This window comes from Mus caroli, chromosome 11 (genome assembly GCF_900094665.2).
Source record: "Mus caroli chromosome 11, CAROLI_EIJ_v1.1, whole genome shotgun sequence".
Lineage (NCBI taxonomy): Eukaryota > Metazoa > Chordata > Mammalia > Rodentia > Muridae > Mus > Mus caroli.
In genome coordinates this window covers 115719510-115733194 of record NC_034580.1, presented here as the reverse complement: position 1 = coordinate 115733194, position 13685 = coordinate 115719510, and the positions used below count along the sequence as shown (strand labels likewise).

The 13685-nt window shown below is 47.9% G+C and overlaps 1 protein-coding gene and 1 long non-coding RNA gene across 2 annotated transcripts in view; one reads left to right on the top strand and one right to left on the bottom strand.

Annotated features, from left to right (window-relative positions):
• Positions 1 to 9509, top strand: part of LOC110304214 — a 14837-nt gene extending 5328 nt beyond the window's left edge. Inside the window, exons 3-4 of the long non-coding RNA XR_002379028.2 lie at positions 3679 to 3823; positions 8512 to 9509. This is a non-coding gene — a long non-coding RNA (uncharacterized LOC110304214). The remainder of the gene's footprint in view (positions 1 to 3678; positions 3824 to 8511) is intronic.
• Rptor (regulatory associated protein of MTOR complex 1) overlaps positions 1 to 13685 on the bottom strand; it is a 299725-nt gene that overhangs the window by 71354 nt on the left and 214686 nt on the right. Inside the window, exons 11-13 of the mRNA XM_021175441.2 lie at positions 12838 to 12939; positions 8532 to 8615; positions 7266 to 7376 (exon numbers count right to left, since the gene is read on the bottom strand). Coding sequence (XP_021031100.1) covers positions 7266 to 7376; positions 8532 to 8615; positions 12838 to 12939 — 297 coding nt within the window. The remainder of the gene's footprint in view (positions 1 to 7265; positions 7377 to 8531; positions 8616 to 12837; positions 12940 to 13685) is intronic.

The following is a 13685-nucleotide window of genomic DNA, read 5'->3' as shown; positions in this document are numbered from 1 at the left end:
ACTCTTTACCTACTCTAACTACCCTCCTGCATTAGTCACTTTCCCTATTGCTTTGATATGAAGCAGCCTAAGGGAGGAAGGGTACCTGGCTGGCTGGGCATTCCATCTCAGTGGAAGGCTGTGCTGTCTGGAGCAAAGGAAAGAGAGCCCAGCTGGCTTTCTCCTCCCCCTTTCCTTTGATCTGGGACTCCTCACCAAGCACACTGTAGCCTACATTGAGGGCAGCCCTTCATCCCCAGTTAATCTTTTCTAGAAATATTTTTGAAGGTATAGTCAAGGGTGTGCCTCACTACTGACTTGGCTGTCCTGGAACTAGATATGCAGACAGAGATCCACTTGCCTCTGCCTTCCCGGTGCTGGATTAACAACTGTCACCACCTCTGACTCTAGGTAACACTTAACTCACTTAAACTGATAAGCGACATAGCTGTGCACTTCTCAGTTACTGATGTACCACAGCTCACAGCTACCTCACCTAACCCTGGATTCCTGTCCACTCTCTTCCCTTCCTTCCACTGTACTACGTGTATGTGCACTCATATCATTTTTGTGCTGACTAGTTTTATGTCAACTTGACACAAGCTAAAGTTATGTGACAGGAGGGAGTCTCAGTTAAAAAAAAATGCTTGCATAAGATCTTCAGGGGAGCCTGTAGAGCATTTTCTTAGTGATTAATGGGGAGGGCACAGCCCATTGTGCGTGGTGCTATCCCTAGGCTGGTGGTCCTGGGTTCTATAAGAAAGCAAGCTGAGCAAGCTATGTGAACAAGCCAGTAAGCAGCATCCCTCCATGGCGTCTGCATCAGCTCCTGCTTCCAGGTTGTGGTCCTGTCTGAGTTCCTGCCGTGCCTTCCTTCAGTGATGCACTAAGATGTAGAAGTTCAGACAATGAAATCCAGCCCCTTGCTTCATCGTGCTTTTTGGTGATGGTGTTTCATCACCTACAGTCATCTTAACCAAAACAGCTGTCTTTAATTCCTGTTCTGTCTTCAGGATTATTTAAAGAATGCTATCTATTTCTTCTTTATGGGGTGCTAGAAACAGAACCCAGGGCCTTGTTCCCTGGACAAGCCCTGTTCAACACCATTAGCAGTCCACAGACCAGTTCAAAGTAAAAGAGCCAAGGAAGGATTCCTTTGGTCTCTCTCCCCAACAATGCACAGTTACCATGAGTTCTCCCTTCATATGCTGTCATTTCCAGGATACACTTTAATAAACATTCAAAGTGAGCTTTCAACCTTAAGGAGAAGAAATGCCAAGTCATTCACACAGCACTCACCCTGAGTGCTTCCCACTGTCACGTGGTGGCTTCAGTCTGATGCTTGGGGATCTTCAAGGTATGTCTTGATATCTCTGGTTTGCTTCCATCTTTGAGACACCAAGCCGACAGACTTTTCTTCAGAGCTTAGATGTTGCTCTGTGGTCAGCTTTTGCATTCTTATGACTTGGCTATGAGTCTCCTAAGGTCCTAAACTTTGCTTTTTCTTACTGACTGTACTGTTATAGCCAGTGGGTCATGAGGTGTTAGTGGGTCTTCCTTACAGTTCATGTGGCTGGAATGTTCTGAGCTTTCTAGATCTGTGGTTTGTAGTTTTCAATGAAACTGGAAGAACTTTTAACCAATGCTTCTTCAAATATTCCTATGTCCCTCAAGGAGCCAAATACAACACGTGGGACCCTTTGCAGCTGCTGTATGGCTCCATGATACTCCTCAGATTTCCAGAACTCTCCCTCCTCATGCAATCCCATCACTACTTTCTCCTGTGAGCAGAACTCACTGCTGAGCACCCCAACTTGTTTCTCAGGTCACACACTGTTGTTTTTATTTCTAGACGCCTGTCTGATAACTTTTCTGATGGTAGAGGGTCCTGTCCTTGTCTGCCAAACCTGGCATCTGCAACAGCTTTGAACAGTTTTCCACGGATCAGTTTCTTCTCAATATAGACTTATTTCCTGGTTTGTCATGTGCCTGTGTCAAAGGTACAATATCGAGGCATGGGGGTGACTCTGGGACTTGGAACAAGTGGACTCTGAGGAGGCTCACTGTCCCTGTCTTGAGGCAGCTGTCTCAGGCCGGTATCCCTGTAATATGCAAAGCCCCTCAGTCAAAGGGAACATCATTCTTTATATTGTTCTTTCCAGGATATTTTGCTTCTCTTTTGCCCATACTTTGTTTTTGTTTTGTTTTTCGAGACAGGGTTTCTCTGTGTAGCCCTGGCTGTCTGGAACTCACTCTGTAGACCAGGCTGGCCTCGAACTCAGAAATCCACCTGCCTCTGCCTCCCAAGTGCTAAGATTAAAAGGTGTGCACCACCACACCCAGCCTGCCCATACTTCTTTTTTAAGATTTTTATTATGTGCACGCATATGGTTGCCATATGAATGTTGGAGGCCAGAAGTGGGTGGTTGATCCCTTGAAACTGTAGTTATAGGTGGTTGTGAATTATTTCATGTGGGAGCTGGGAACTAAAAACTTGGGTACTTTGAAAGAGCAGCCATCTCTTCAGGTCTAAACCCACTTTAAAGGCTGGCTGACTTTATAGGAGACCCTATAGGAGAGGGGCACACAGTAGTGTTCTTCAGATACCTGGGAGAGATGGGTCCTGATGAGCTTTCTGCAGAGTTTTGCCTGAGTAGGTACCATTCTTCTCAGACTTCCAGAGCATGCTAGAAAACCTGGTGGCTGCTGTATAACAAGCACGGTGTACTGTACCTCAGGTTTGTCTAGACCACAGGACATCTCATCTGTAGACTTTATGTACCAACAGACCATGAATCACTTCATCTGTAGAGTACTAAGTACTATGAACCCTCACAGTGGCAGACTTGGAATCAGCTGGGCACTGTGAGCTTGGTAGGTCACATATGCCACCCGAACAGTGAAGCAGCTAGATGTCAAGGCCAGATGTGAGGAGGGGAGGGGAGGCTGCTTATACCTACATGGAATTTTTTTTTCCTCTGAAAATTATGTCTGAAGTCATTAAAAGAAGGAGAGATGAGGAAACGAGGCTCAACCAGAAACATTCCAGAGTGGCCCTCAGCAAGATGACTGCTGTTAAATAAACAGCTGCAACAAACTGGTTAGGAAATTAACTCAGACAATGGTCCCTAGTGCCTGCAGGCAGTTACGAGAACATTGCAGGCAAGGGAGTTTCCAGCTGAGCACTGGTATCACACACACAGACTTCAGCAGGGCTGTGTGCTCGGAGCACTGCAGGGTCTGTGCTCACAGCTGAGCTGCGTGCAGCTGTGGGCACAGGAAGCCAATGCACCCAGGAGATAAACAGGGATGCAGAGGAGTCAAAGTACCATAGTGGAACTTAGTGGCCAGCTTTAGTCACTTCAGTGACCATAATCATGGTGAAACACTGTTAGGAAATGCCTCCTGCTTCCATATCCAGCTCTTCCTAAGATTTCAAATGCAGGTATACATACCTATCTTTAGGCACAAAAATACTGAAACCAAACCAACCGAACAAACAAATAAAAAACTAAATCCCAAAATCATGATGACTAAATCGCTCATGTGTGTTCACGCAGCACCAGTAGACACGAGTGGCTCCACGCCCCACTCAAGAGTCTGAACCACAGACTTGAAGCTTGTTGCCCACACTCACAGACCCGTGCTCTGTGACCACTTCTGCCTTTGCTCCTTTGCCTTGGTTTTGCTCCTTGGCAGACTCCCAGGACCCTTTCCATGTGGCTTCGTGGCCAGATATCAAGCAATGTTGCCAATTCTGAAGAAGCTGATATAGAAGATGAAGATAATGGGGTAGAAGAAAAGCCATTCAAAAGTGAACTCCTTGGAAAAGCCTGTTGTTTATGTAAGTTGGCCTTTCTGTGTATCTGAATAAGGGTAACATAGAAATGATCAAAAAGTATGGGCCTTGTGAGCCACAAAAGCAGGCTTCTAGTTTATCAAGAACATATTTCAATGACACAGGTAAGGTGTCTCTGAGGGGCTCTATTAAATTGAAATGCACAAAAGAGCTTTACAGGTCATGGTCCTGGTGTTTAAAATTTTGCTGCTGGAGGTGGAAAGCCCAGACATTGTTGCCAGAATGCAGAGGCCAGTGAGAGCCCTGAGGGTGAGGGAGGGCGCTGGACACATGTGAGGCAGGGTTCACCTCAGTCCTTTAAGCCTAAATCCACTGCTGTGGCAACATTACCTCGACAGATAGAATGGCAAATAAATGGTTGAACTATCTGGTCACTATCTGGTAGTGACTGAACACACAGGAGCAACATTCATCACTTGGCCAGGAACAGAGCACTAGGTCAGCAAGAGTCAAGTTCAGCCCCAGATAAGCCAAGACAGGAGGCATGGCCCAGCAAGAAGACTCCCGGCAGGAGCTACACAGGATGTCTATAGAATGGCACCTGTTTAGCAGTGAACTAGGGTCCTAGCTAGGCTACAGGCCCCCAAAACCAGAGACCTGTGATTAGAGGAGATGCACCAGGTTAGCTGGTCTAAGGAGACAGTGTAAGTAACTCTAGGGAGCTCACAGAGCTGCTGCATAGGGTGTACAGAACAAACATCAATAAAGGTCCACGGTTCAACCACACAGAGAACAGGAATGGAGAGAGCCTTGTCATCTCTATATGCAAAACCTCTCCTGCATCCTCCACCGCACGAAGCTCTCCACGAGCACTTATTCTGGGAGATAAACATCAGACCAGCATACTGCCCAGATGAGGGTGGCGGTGAATGTGGGAGGGGCTGAGCAGGTGCTCAGGGGATCTGTCATAAGAAAGGTCAGGAGAGAGTCTGGGCTGAGGGAGTGAAGAGAGAAAGGAATGAATGTGTGGTGGCATGTTGGCATGACAGACAGATGTGGCGCCTATAGTCTCCAGGCCAGCCAGTGGCTAGGGAAAAGGTCACAAAGAATATGGCTGAATAAGGTCCAGGGAAGAAGGTGAACTGTGAACAACCTCAGTGGAGCACAGCATGACCCAGTGACAGAGAACAAGGAGGAGCCCAGGTCTCAACTTCAGTGACCAGGAATAAAGAATGCTCCGGGAGAGGTTGAGGCTGTGGCTCGGCTAGTAGAATGCTTACGTAGCATGTGCAGTAGCCCAGGCTCTGCTCCCATCATTGCATGCACCCTTAATCTCAGCACTGAGGAGACAGTAGGAGGATCAGGAAGTCAAGGCTCTCTGCATCTCCACTGCCTCACAGAAAGGGAACAAACAACAAACAGCTTGTGACATGACCAAACTAGCACCTCTTTCCCCAGAACTGCAGTGACTGCTGTCCTGACTCACAAATAGAGCCAGAGCCAGCTCAGGCCACTATGCTCTGCTTGTCATAGTCAGAAACACGGCTTGTCATGCCTGTGTTGTTTTCTCTGAGCTGCAAAGTCCCAATCATTTTATAAAGCTGATGTAGAACATAGACTCTTCCTACACACACACACACACACACACACACACACACACACACACACACACATGACAATGATGATGACTACATGAATAGAAGCCCACTGAAGCCAAGCTGGAAACAGACTTGATTCTTTTACATGGTTCTCAACCTTCCTAATGCTGTGACCCTTAATACAGTCCCTCATGTTGTAGTAACCCCAACTATAAAATTATTTTTGTTGCCACTTCATTTTACTACTGTTACAAACTATAATATATATATCTGATATGCAAGATCTCTGATATGTGACCCTTTGAAAGGATTGTTTCCCCCCAAATTCTCAACTGTCTCAAAAGCAAGCCCAGAAGCTACTAAGGTGCTGAGGTCAAGGCTGATCTCTGCCTCCCTCCTTGCCTGCCAGCGTCGTGAGCAGCCTGAACACATGGCAGTTCCATCTGCTCCCCACAGTCCCTGCCAAGCTGATTCTAACCCCATGTGGAATGCAGTCTGAGATCAGGCCCTTCCCTTGTCATCCACGACGTTCATCTTCGATGCCAACACATCTGCCTGGGTACCCTGCACCTGCTGTCCACATCTGCACACAAGGACCTCATAGGCTATGACCACCAGCTGGGTCAAACCCTGACCACTCAGGGAGCCCATCTTGTGCTACAGCTTTGTCCCCAGGCGGACCAGTGCCTCTCCTGGCTGCTGCTTGAATTGAGGGCCTCTCTGCACCCACCCCAGCTCCTCTCATTCAGGAGAGCTTCTTCCCCTTCACCTCCTCCCATCAGCTACTTTACATTGAGCTATTTCAGAACCAGAGTTTATTTCTCGGGGTTCTCTGCCCCATAGCCTGCTACAATAGCCGAAGGCTTCATCCTCTGCTGTCTTCCCAGAACTCTGGATCTTTTTACTGTCCCTTGCTTGCTTGAAGCGTCAGCCTCTAGACCTTTGTCACAGTCCTGATCCATCCTTGCTGTCAAGGTACACACGCTACCTCACTACAGATCTTTGGCCTGACTGTTCATTTTGTCATATTCATGGTAGTGACTCCTGCTCCTGCAAGGTATGACTCTGGCCCCTCAATGAATTTTTTTTTTTTTTTTTTTGAGACAGGGTTTCTCTGTATAGCCCTGGCTGTCCTGGAACTCACTTTGTAGACCAGGCTGGCCTTAAACTCAGAAGTCTGCCTGCCTCAGCCTCCCAAGTGGTGGGATTAAAGGCGTGTGCCACCACTGCCCAGTTGAATGTTTTTTTTTAAAAGCCATCTGTGCCCGTGTGCTCTAGATGGCAGTTGAGGTCAAGGATGAGGACCTCTTTGCCACCTGCAGACTTGAGCACAAAGCTATGAGTATAGGTACCATCTATCTTTGTGGGGGAGAAAAATGACTGCAGGGTCAGGAGATGTAACAACTGGAAAGTGCCGGGGCTGGGAAGTCACTGTAAAGAGGGCCATTAAGGCTCTCCAGGGCTACAGGCAGGATGGGTAAAGACAAAACAAGTGGTAGGCTAAGCCTTGGGTCCAGTACTAGCACATTTAGGGACAGGGAAAGAAGGGTATGGCAGGACACAGCTTTGGGGGAGGGGGCAGGCTTGGCTCAGGGCCACTTGTTGCCATTGTCAGGAACACAGAGATCAGACTTAAGAATGATCAGGGAATAGTCAGAGTGCATGTGTCAGAGGACACATAGAAGACAGACTAGTCATCTGGCAGAGACTAGGGATGGTTTGGTAACCAGAGGTAGATGTTGGGGGAGAGTTTTACTCTGGGAATGATGACAGCCACAGATTTCAGGCATACAAGTTTGGAAGGGCAGGGGAAACACAGGAGTGGCCAGCCCCACCTAACACCTGGGGGGTCACCATCAGGTAGCGTGAAAGTGAAGGAGGTTACTCACACTGTCGACAGCGAGGATTTTGGCCCAGATGAAGACAAGGAGTGGCCGCAGCTCTCGGGCTGAGCTCTGAAGCAGCTTCAGTACATAGGGGAAGATGCCCACCGACAGGGCCTGGAGGTAAGAGAGTCAGCACAGGCGTGAGACCCCTCTCCACTGCTGCTGGCTTAGCTCACTCTTCAAGTTGCCAGCATCACTGGCCTTTCCTATGCAGGACCAAGCTGGAGGAACCACTGTTGGATTCTTCTGTCCAATTTTAGATTCTCTCTTCCCTCCTTCAATGTTATCCTACCTATTTTTAGGCTTTTCTCCCTCCTCCTTCAATGCTAGCCTGCAAACGATCAGTCTTTGCAGACAATATCCAATTATTAAGAACATGGTGAGTGCTAGCCTGCTCAGCCCACAGCACTCTGCACAGACCCTATGCAGGTCATTTCACTGTGTGTCACACAGAGTGGACAGCTCCTGTTTATAATGTGAAAAAGATTTCTAATTGTTTTAACAGTATTGATTATTTAATTTTCTGTATGTAGGTGCATGTGTGCACACCTATATTTTGGAATGCTTATGTGTGCACTTTAAGCCAACCTCCTCTCCTTATTTTTTGATGGTCTGGAAATAAGCCTGGAACTTGCTGATGAGACTAATTCCCCTCCCCTTTGCTCCCCCACCTACTGCCACCTCACCCCGCTAGCATCCTCCTTCCCTGAGGCGTCACATTTCTACAGGACCAAGCTCATCCTTTCCCACTGAGGCCAGACAAGGCAGTCCTCTGCTACACATATAGCAGGGCCACGGGGCAGCCCATGTATGCTCTCTGGTTGGTGTGAGTCTTCTTTTTAGCCCCAATTTTAAACCTTTACTTGTAGACAAAGCCAAATAAGCTCTAAGCATCTTTAGTCTGCAGGCTCCCCGAGCCTCTCTCTGATTTCCTGATGACTTATCTATTGGAAACATGGACCACTGGTTCTACTGCTGCTTTGTAGAAAAAGGACTCAGAAGAACAGTTCAGAACTGAGCCTAAATCACAGTGTGGACGGTGTGAGGGTGCAGACATCTGGGAGAAAAAGGCCATGGAAGGCTTCGAGAAGTCTAAACTAGAGGGGATCTAATATTGACAAAAGCCCCAGAGCAGCAGAGAGCAAGGATTCCCCACCCCGCCCCACCACCAGCTGGCAGGACTATGGCGGCTTCTGCTTTGGAGTTCAGACTGTCTCACTGAGTCTAATCTTAGCTTCCTTTCCCCCAGGCGAGGCAGAAGACACGCACCAAGCTCACCGCCCAAGGGCCCAAGTCCAAAAACCGTCCCAGCAAGTCCAACGCTCTCAGCCGGTGCACCTGGCTTAGCAGCACCTGGAAAACAAAGAAAGACATGGAGCCACCGAAGCAGGACACCTGACTGCCACCACCCCTCCGAGAAAGCTCCAGTGTGAGCTGGTGGCCCTGAGGGTCTGACAACATAACCCCACGGCTTCTGTTCTAGCTGGGCTTCTGCTGTCAATTCGTGCTTTAGACAGACTGAGAAAATACTTCATTACCCAAGTAAACTGTGCCACCTGCATCAAGTACCAGTGTGAGCAGCGCACCGTGCTCAGCAGGCCCTCACTGCCGCTCTGCTCTCTGTGCAGCACGGTCTATTCCACTTCCTTTTTCAGTGAGATTATACATGGTGAGGGCTGTTCCCCTCCCTAGACACTCGGGACAAAATTTCTCTCTCCCAGTGGAAGCACAGTGTGTCCTCTGTAGAAATGTGCATGGCTTGTTTAAATGATTTCCCTAATGCTAGACATCACAGACAACTCTGACAAATGTCCTAATCTGCACATCTTCTCACAATTGTCTTCTCCTGAGGATAAAGTGAAGAAGTGAAATTATAGGTTGTAACATCTATAATTAAGAACTAGCCGTTGACTAGACCACCCCACCCTTTTAACAAGAAGCATCACCCACAACACTTGCTGGATGTGACTGGGCAAACAAAGTGCCCGGCATCTCTGGTTTATTAACGCTCAGTACAAGGTCAACGCAATCCTCAGGAACAGACGTAGAGTCTCCTGGGACAGCACTGTCCACTGTCACCATTCAATATAAACACAAGGGTCATTATCGAAGCCTATAGGAACAATATAAAATACTGCTTATTTTTCCCCCCAATAGCACATTTTCTGTTTCTTCTATTGATTAAAACCTTTTAAAAAACTGAGGTCCAACATGAATTAAGATTGCTCTAAGAACATAGATTGGATTTTTTAGATGTGTATTTGTACTTCAAAAAATTAAGAAGTGGGGTCTGAAGATCTGCCTTGATAGTTAAGAAAGAGTACTGGCTGCTCTTACAGAGGACCTGGGTTCATAGACTTGATATCCTTTTCTGGTCTTTGTGCGCAGTGAACATGTTGCACAGACATACATGCAGGCAAAACATCCAGGCGTGCGCACACACACACATACACACACACACACACACACACACACACACACACAGAGTTTCTTAAAATTAATAAACAACTGAAAACCAAGCGTCACAGATGTAGGGACTCACTGCCAACAGCGAGTGAGCAGGTTCTGGGCTCCTCCTCATCTGTGGAGAGCAGGAATGAAGAGCACACTCTAGGCAGGGCCTGCTAAGGTAACCCATATTTGCGTCATCATATAAATTGTGCTCAGGCTTTTGCCTGAGACATGAAGAGAAACTGAGGCTCTAGTGGGCCAGGACTCCCACCTCCAGCAGGATACCCAGGAACTTCTGAGGGGCAGCACCATCATGGCATGCAGGGCAGAACTGTGGTGGCATCTGCACTGTCCTGAATCCTGACAGTGGCCTTGAGCTTCAGGCCCAGACTATGTTTGAAATAAGAGGCACCAACAGCAAACACTTGGTGAAAGACAAGCGATTCACAACACCCATGTTTAGAGAATAATTCTGCCAGCAGGTGGTGGCACACACCTTTAATCCCAGCACTTGGGAGGCAGAGACAGGCGGATTTCTGAGTTTGAGGCCAGCCTGGTCTACAGAGTGAGTTCCAGGACAGCCAGGGCTACACAGAGAAACCCTGTCTCGAAAAAAACAAAAACAAAAACAAAAAAAGAGGGAGAGAGAGAAAAAACTCTGCCCTGTGAATCTATTCTGGTCTTTCTTGTTTGACTTTGACTTTCTTTCTTCTGTCTGGGTACCTCTGTCCAGCTGCCCTGAGGGGGGAAGGCAGTCGTGGCAAGTTCTAGGCAGAACCATACAAAGCCACACTTTGAGATTGCTTCTTGATGCCAGCAGTCACAAGGTGGATAACGTAGCAGTCTGATGTCATTTTTAAAAGGCAGAAAGGATCCTGAAGCTGGTTGGGTGAGGTCAGGTCCATGTTACTGTTTAATGGGGCTACAACTCAACAGAGCCTGATGGAGCCTCTTACTGTGGCTACCAGCTGTCAGCTAATGCCTCTGTTACTGGACACAAGGAGTTCACTATGGGAATTTCCTGAAAGGAATCACTGCAGTCTGTATTAAGATCTTTTCTCCTTCTCTAACAGAGCTGGCCCAGGCTCTGGAAACAATAAAGGCTTTCAGGACAAAGCCAGGGAAGTAGCAAATTGAGTGAGGCCAGGTGGGCCTCCCAGAGCCCTACATTTCCTAGCTCCTATCCTGTCCTTTGTCTACCCCAAGTCTGTTCTTCAGGGCTCCCCCCTTGAGTCATATGGGACCTGGCCCGGGAGACAGGGCCTTGTGTGTGGTACAGGACCTGCTGCTTACGTCTGTCTGAAAGAACACATGGAAGATGGTGTGTGTGCTCTCATGGTTACTGCTCCATGTTTGGCATCAGGCTGGCTCTAGAGGTCTTCCCCTACCCTGAGAGAGTGTGGGTTGTAAATGGAACATGAAAAATAAAGTCGATAAAAGCCATTTACAAAAGGACTATTGCTAGACCCCAAAGAACTGGATGAACATGCCTGGCCCTGGAGCCCTGCTGTGGGGAGGACCAGCGCTACTCTGCTGTGCTGCTGCAATAATAGGCAGGTTGGAGAGAGAGAGGTGTGGTGACCCAGGTGACCCAGAGGTGCCCCCAGGGTCGCTGCCATTTACTGGAATCACGCAGACATCGCACCTCCCCAGGCCTTGTCCTGCTGTCATTACTTTTGCTTTGTTGTGGAAACATTTGGTTAGTTTCTAGCTCTTTTTGCTGTTCCAGAACTTTCTTAAAACTATGCTAGACGCTGTAAGAGGAGCAGTGATAATTATTTTCATAATGTCAGAAAAGACGTAACAATATAGCACTGCCTCTCTTTGACCTAAGGTCATTCTACAAAGTTCCCACTTCAGGAGGAACACAGTCTTCTTTCTTGCCTTTTAAAACAATTATTATTCTTTTTTTGCTGGCTGAGATTACCGGGGCTTTAGACAGGGAGAAACCCAAGATCTGGGATAGGTGAATTATCTCCTGAGATTGTGAGGCTGGCTGTGCTGTGGGGGTGGGGTAGGGTGGGGCGAGGGCACTGTGTTCTCCAGAGAGAGGCTTTTGAGCTACAGTTGCTCTGAGCATTTGGCACAGTGAAGATGGAGGGTTTGGTTGTCCAGCACAATGTGGTTAGCAGCCCTAATGAGCAAACACAAGGCCTTCTTTGAAGGAAGCAAGGCAATGTCCTTGGGCAGGTGGAACTCAGACCCATGGCTCATTTTATAACGAGTGCTTTGGTGAGTGATGGCCCCATTCCTGGCCCTTGGCAAGCACTGCCCCTCCCACTGAGAGGGGAGCCTGCCCTCTGCTCCTCCAGAGATACAGGCTTCCTAACCTTCCAAGTGGTACACCCTCATGATTTCCATAGTTTCTGCCTGAGCTCAACTGCCCCGGAAACTTGATAAATAGTATTTTCTGGCTTTTACAGTAAGTTGCCAATCCTAGGTATCTGATGTAGTCAATGGTAAAAGGTCTTTTCTTAGTCACAGCCTAGCTTATCAGTTTCTCCCACAAACACACATTTAATAAGACACAATCTTTGTGACTTATCTACCCAACTATGATGACAAATCCACTATTCATATCTCTGTCCCATGTCATTTCAGTCAGCAGGCAGTAAATGGGTCCCCCAGAACCAGACCAGTTTGCACATGAATTGCTGACACACAGAGAAGGTACTGTTTTTTATGAGGACCACAGCAAGGACCTGGTCTGTCTGTGCTGCTCTGGTATTGGTCAGGAATGAGTGTTACAGCCCCGTTAGGATCTGCTTGGTAGAACCACCCTTTCCTCACAGGACACATTTATATCTCGTGTCCTTCCAAACAGGAGGAGGTGCTGATATCAGCCAAGATTCTGCACCATAGCAAGGTTCGTTGGCAGTGACACTTCATTAGTTCCTAACATGTAAGCAGGAGGAGGGAGTGGTGATCTATCCCAATCTATATTTAATTGGGAGAGGAAAAAGGGAATTCAATGGCTTTGCCAAGAGAAGGCTGCTGGGAGTAAGCAAGCATCTACTGACTTCAGATCAGATGTAACACATCGATGTACCATTGGCCTGAAGCACAGCCCCACCCGCCTCCTGAGGAGCAGGTGTCTCAGTTAGGCCTGTGGGAAGCGACTGACCTGCAGGACGATGGGCAGCTGCTCTGGGGGGCTCCTGTTTTCCACACCCATTGTGAGCCACACCTGGAATGCCGTCAGCTGCTCGGCAAAGAATGGGCTGTGCTGTGGGAAAAGCCAAAGAGTCGGTTAGGGAGGCAGGTTTCTTTCCACCACCCTCACCCCTCAGTCCTGACAAGGCAGTGACCACAATGGACAGAGCTGGAGGGTGCAGGGCTTACAGGCTCTGTCAACAGCCTGACAGGAGACAAAGGAAATCTGAATGTGTGGCCTGTCAACTGTCAGGGAGGGTGTGATAAGAGGTAGCTGTGAGGGTCACTGCATCCCTGAGCCCCAGTCCTCTGCAGGAGAGCACATTCGACTTGTAGGAACACGAGGCCATGTCTCCAGAACCCCCATTTCTTCACTATCACTGTATTATTTTGAGAGAGAGAGAGAGAGAGAGAGAGAGAGAGAGAGTTTCCCTGTCTACCCACACCAGCCCGAGGGTCCTCATCTTCCTTCCTCATCTTCCTGAGAGCTGAGATTGCAGGTGTGTACCATATTTAGCCTGTTTTTTTTTTTTTTTTGTTTTTTTTTTTTTTAAAGCTCTAGAGAAGGGACCCAGGACTGACCCTAACTATTAGAGGCCAAGGAGACAGGTGGAACCTTCTAAGAAAATGGTGAAGGGAATCCTTGTGAAGATAGAGAAGATCATATGGATGTGAGGCTTTGGAAGCCAGGTCAGTGATGTACTCAGCAGTACTGGACATGAGATGAATCAAGCAAGACGAAGATTATGACCCAGCTGTGGGTTACTTCAGAGATGGAGAGGTCATCCTGAATACTGTCTTGGATACAGCAAAGCACAG